The sequence below is a fragment of the Entamoeba histolytica genome, genomic scaffold (assembly GCF_000208925.1).
Source record: "Entamoeba histolytica HM-1:IMSS scf_1104750519139 genomic scaffold, whole genome shotgun sequence".
Lineage (NCBI taxonomy): Eukaryota > Evosea > Mastigamoebida > Endamoebidae > Entamoeba > Entamoeba histolytica.
Genome location: NW_001914945.1, coordinates 50,788 through 57,127, shown reverse-complemented (window position 1 = coordinate 57,127; position 6,340 = coordinate 50,788). Strand labels below are relative to the sequence as shown.

The following is a 6,340-nucleotide window of genomic DNA, read 5'->3' as shown; positions in this document are numbered from 1 at the left end:
TTTGTTCATATTTTAATTCATTATATGTTGATTAAATGTGCATTCATTATTATTTATTTTGCATTACTTTATAAATATATTTATCTAATTTTTATCAATGGGTTTTTCATTATATAAAACAGAATATTATTCTTATCTGTAACACAAACAATTAATATTATCTCATATACTCTATCTAATTTGATCTTATTAACATTTACATTATTATGTTTATAAATATTCACACAAGATATAAATATATTTAACAATTTCAACAATATTCAACGAATAATATATTTAATTTATTGAGCTTTCTTAAATGAAGTTGTAATATTACTGTATATATAATATACTTAACAATATTATGATTTTTAAATCATACATATCACTAAATTTATTAGTAAAAGTTTTCAATTAAATATGGTTATCGTCTTTTGTATATTTTGAGCAATATCAAATTGAAAAATAAAAATAATTACTATTTGAACAAATATTATCAATAATATACAATGTATAAGTTATTCTATTGATATACTTAAAAACAATACATTAGTTAGACAAATGAAATTAATAAATAAATATATAATAAAAATGAATTTTCATTTTATTTTTTATTTTTAATTTATAATATTCATTATTCAATTTCACAATGATGATGAATGATATGGGATAAACAATCATTTTAAACTGGATGATTTTACATGTATATTCAAATAATAAACAAAAATAGTATATTATTACATTTAATACAGCTATGTAACAAGCACATTATTCTAATAATAAAATAAAATTTATTAATTAGTTTAATATATTCATAAAATATCATTAAACAGTCAATGAAAAAAATCTTGTTTAAAAACAAATAATAAAAAAGACAAGTAAAAAGAGTATTAAGTGAATAAGTAAATATAATGTATATACAAATACAATATATAATAATGGTTTATTTATTAATATATGCTAGTTTATAAATTAGACTTTATTACGTACAAAAAGATAAGAATTAAATGATGTAATAAATTGTGTTTTGTACAAGATGAATAAATTGAATTTAAAATGTAAATAAATACAAGCTGAACATCAACTATTATAAAACATAGAATTAATATCCTTAAAAAAAGTAATTATAATAACAATGTTATCAATAAATTATTAAAAAGTCAATATGAAGATTACTTCAATTAAAATATAATAATATTGCAATAAATTATTAAAACAGTTGGTATTAGTATAAAATATGAAATATTTTATATATTTAACTGTATTGTTATATTTTCATCATCACTCAAATAATTATATATTAAAATTCAATTATATAAATTGACTACAATATATTGAGAATATGTAATAACTACTTTTTAACATTTATAATACATAATTATTGATATTCCTAACAATTAGTTCTTTTTTTTTAATTCAATGAAGTAATATTTAAATTTTATTCAATACGAAATATTAAAAAGTTGTTTTATTGAGACAAAATTATTTATAATAATTTTGAGCTGATAATAAATAGTGTCAAAAATTGTTTTAAAAAAAACTTTTAATAACTACAAATTGACATATTAAACATCATAAAAACGAATGCCTTAATTTTTATTTAAACAAATGACAAAGTATTATTTCATTGAGTTAGTGTTAATTAGTGTATGAACAAGAAGTGAAAGGAATAAATATAAAATAATAAAGTGTCAATAAATAAAGAAAAAGAGAATATAATGGGATACAAAACAAAAAAGAATAATAAATAAAAATAAATGTTTTTTCTAAAAAAAGGGTAGAAAAGAACTATTTTAAGAATCATTGGTTAAAGGATAAAGATGCCAGAATGTGACACAAAAGGGCTTAGAGAGATTCAAGAAAAAGACTTTGAATTAGGCCAATGGTATACATCTTTTAGGGATGAAAATTATTGTGAAGGTCAGTTAAGTGATATTTTTGCGATAGCAACTAATAAATTAGTTAAAGATGTTTCTGAGAAATGTGGTTGTTTTGAATAATTAAATAAATTCAATTTGTATTAATATTAAAGAGTTTAAAAAAGAATAAAAAGAAAAATAACAATTTATTCAATATTATTTATCAATATGAATTTTTTGATATGTTGTTTTGATATAAAAGACAAGTTTTTCCTTTCATTAAGTAAAAAAACAATGAATAAAAATTTCATTAAATTAATAGTTCTAAAATATAAAAATAAAATAATTAAATGAATTTTATAGAAAAATGATTTAATTTAATTTAAAGACTAATTTTTTTCCTTTCAACTCTTTATTTCGATTTTTATTTTTCTTCAATTTAACTTATTTGTTAAATACTGTTCTATTATAGAACCTTGTTTAAAAATAGTAATTGAAATAAAAAACCATAAAGTATTTTGTACTAAATTCGGAGTTAAGAGAAGGTGTTAAAAATAGATTTGTTTAATTTAAAAAAAAATTTTATTTAAAATTTTTAAGAAAACAGAAACAAAAAAGAAAAAGAAAGTTTCATTTTATTATTTCTCTAATGGCATCACCTCGACTCAGTTTTAGACAAAGTTTGGTTTCTCCACATTCTAAATCATTATCTACTGTTCCTTTAGTTGTATTTTTAAGTGATCAAAATGAAATTATACAAACTATGAAAACAATTCCACCAGCAACAATGCTTATTTGGGTTTTAACACCAACAAGTGAATCAACAAAGTTTGGAATAACTATTTTCTTTAATTTAAAATATATTAAATAAAAGAATAAATATATTTACATTTACTTAGAGGAATTACTATTACAATTAAATACCATAATTTAATTTCACATCACACTTTATTCAAAGATAGTGTTGTTACAACTTTAACAAAGAAAAAAATTGGTAACTCAAAACAAATAGAATATAATGTGTCTACTAACATTAAAGGAATTACTAATAATAATATTAGAGCTGCTATTAATCAATTCACTTTATATCAACAGCTCGTTCAATTTCTTGTGAGAACACAATATTTTAGTGATTTACCTTCAATGAATAAATCACCTACTATTCATCCAGACCCAACTTCTCCTCGTTTAATTTGTCAGTCAATTCAAGGAATTAAAAGAATTGATTTGGATGAAGAAAATGGTTCATTATTATTATTAAATGAAAAACTCTCTATTATTGCTCGGTGTGAAACTGTTAATAGTGCAATTAATGCATTAAAACAATACATTAATCCTACTCAACTTCCTAGCTCTTTTTCAACAGAAGAATTTAATATAACTGACAAACTAAATGAAATTCATGCAATAAGTTGTTCTGAATCTTTTGTTATTAAAGATGTAATAATGATTTTACCAAAATTTATAAATGATTTATGTCATCATCCAATTACTGACCTTGTTAATTCTTTAGAAGTATTAATCAGTCGTGTTTTTTCTAATTCATTAATTGAACAAAAGACTATCATTAAAATGTTATTTGATCATATAAGAATGCATTCAATTTGTGATGGAATTTATCTTCTTATTGGTAAATTATTGGATAAATATACTAAAGCATTTTGTACTGTTCTTCAAACAGAAAAGGTAGGAATTATACTAACTGAAAAGATGAAAGAAATATATAAAAATATTTTTGGTGATTATACCTTTGATGAAAAACCATTGCCATCAATTAAAACTGTTATTGTTAAGGATGATAATACACCAATTAACTATGATGATATGGATAGAGGATCATCAAAACAAGTAAAAAGAAAGTCTATATTTTTCTCAAATTCATTGTTCCAAGAAGATGATACTTTCTTAAGAAGACAAAGTAGAAGTTTCCAAAGAGCAATTACTCCTAGAAAAACAGGAAAAGGAAAAGGTGATGAACAATTAGAATCAAAAAATGAAATGAGGGATGAAGCAAGAAAATTAGCTCAAGCATTTTTTAATGAAAGTCTTCCTTATATTCTTAAAGTAGATCAAACAGGAGTTAAGATATTTAATTCAAAAAATGAAAATGAAGCATTTCTTGATAATTTAACTTACAAATCTGGATTTGAACAATTAAAACAAGTAATTAAATTGATTAGATATAATATAGTTATAGAAGAAAATCCTGAGCTAATCAAACAGATTTGTTTTTTCCTCATTCCTTCAGTGTCATTGGGTTATAAAGATTGTTTTAAAGAAATCACTCATTCTATGGAAGATTATTTTCAACATATTTATGTATGTAATAAAGAAAATATTTTTATGAAAATATTAACTGATTGGGAATTAATTATAGAAGAATCAAAATCATTTAGTGCTTATTTCTTCCGTATTTTATTAAAAATATTTAGAGTTTATATGAAAATAGCTAGATATCAAACAATTGGATTAGGATTATCAGAAAGAGTTTTAATGCCTATTTCTTTATGTCTTCAACGTCCACAAACAGAATGTTATTTAGACTCTCAATATGACCTTTTAATAGAAGTTGGTCGTTGTTTTAAAATTTTTAATAATAAATGTTTGAATGAAACACACTCAGTTCATGCAATTCAACAAATCTATTCACCAAAAGAAATTAGTAAATTAGCAATGGCATGTGCAAAAAGATATCTTATTGATTGGGATAAAGAAACATCAAACTACCATGAAAATGTTAACAAATTACTTGGAAAGAAACGAGAATATGCCATTCTTTATTTTCAAGTTCTTGTTCATTTGTTACAAGTCTTTGATCAAAAATCTCTTCCAAACAATCAAAATTATACATCAATTCAAGAAAATTTAGAAAATCTAGTCGTCCCACCAAATGGATTTCTTTTTAGATTTTTAAGGGATGAAACTGTTTTATTTGGAGTTGACGCTAAAGTTACTGCACTCTCTTTTTTTACATATTTCTTTAGTGTAAATTCACCAATTATCAGAAGAAAATCTGTTGTTAATGAGTATATTAGATTTGCATTTAAATTATTCATTAAAATATATTATAAAGATACTTGGACTGATGATGATATTAGAGTATTAGTTGGAGCTTTGAAAATGTTAAATGGACTTGCAGCACATAAAACTGAGTTTAGTAGACAAACCTTTTTCAGACTAGGTTTATTCTCATTATTATTACACGAAGTTATGTTAGAATTTAATATAAGTTGGAATAACTCTCATGAAGAAGAAACTGGGATTTTTGATGCTTTTAAACAACAACCTAAAAAACAATTAGAACAACCAAAAGCACAAACAAAACGTATGACTGGAAGAAAGAATATGAAAGTTAATATTCCTAGACTTTGTGTAAACGCTAGTCCAACTAAACCACTTTCTCCTCGTAAATTTGAAACAAAACAAGATGAGGACATTAAAAAGGATGGAATTACTCAATTATCACCTCGAATTATGTTGGAAACTTCTAAATCAAGACCCCTAACCACAAACAATATATTCGATGGAAAACTTCTGTCACTCTCTGATGCTCAGTCTCAAGAAATTCAAAAGACTATTGAAGTCAATAAGAAAAGACTAACTCTAACTGATGAACGTTATAAACCATCAAAGAAAAATACTCCTATTTCTGATACTAGGTCGGATAGTCTCTCTCTTGACTCCCAATACTTCCAGGTTGTAGAAACACCAAAAGAACATGAAACAAATTATAATACTCCTCCTATTGAAAGCCCAGGTAAAACCCCTCCTATTGATGTTATTAAGAAAGAGGCTAAAACTCCTATGAGGTTGTCATTAGCAAAAATCCCTGGAATCATTACGGTTAGTCCTCCTGACTCATCTCGTTCAAGTCTAAGAAGTTCACTTGAAGCAGGTAGTTTTTTTATTCCTTGTAAATTAGATGACGAAACACAACACAAAACTTCTCCAATAACATCATGCAAAGATATTTCTATTCCATTGAACAAGTTTGAGGAATCAGTCATACGAGAGGAAGAGTCAAAGAAGAAAGAGTCTATTAACCCAACACCCAATAACACAAAGCCAGTTGAAACAAAAATTGAAGAACCTCAAGGAATTGTTTCAACTGACAAACCAAATGATACAAAAGTTAAAGAAGAAATAAAGAAAGAAGGTATGCCTCCTGCTCGAAAAAAGCGACCACCACCACTTAAAATGGTTCCAGCTATTAGAAAGTCTATTGATAACTCCGGAACTGGAACGTCATCTGCATCAGGAAGTACAACTAATAGTTCTACTGGATTATTGACACAAGTAGAACAGAAATTTAAGGAAACAGGGAAGTTACATCTTATTCTTGATACGATGATGTTTGAAAAAACAAACACTGAAGTAGTAAAAGTTGATGAACATTCATATGAAAATATGAGAAAAACAAGAAGAATTTATGTTAATAGTGATGTACATAAAGAGATTTTAATGTTATTGTTTAATTTAATAGTGATGGAGAATGGAGTATT

The 6,340-nt window shown here is 24.2% G+C and overlaps 1 protein-coding gene across 1 annotated transcript in view; it reads left to right on the top strand.

The window, feature by feature from the left end:
* Positions 1 to 2,487: 2,487 nt before the first annotated feature.
* Positions 2,488 to 6,340, top strand: part of EHI_188990 (uncharacterized protein) — a gene marked incomplete at both ends in the record, with an annotated part of 4,454 nt that continues 601 nt past the window's right edge. Inside the window, 2 exons of the mRNA XM_648863.2 lie at positions 2,488 to 2,666; positions 2,738 to 6,301. Coding sequence (XP_653955.2) covers positions 2,488 to 2,666; positions 2,738 to 6,301 — 3,743 coding nt within the window. The remainder of the gene's footprint in view (positions 2,667 to 2,737; positions 6,302 to 6,340) is intronic.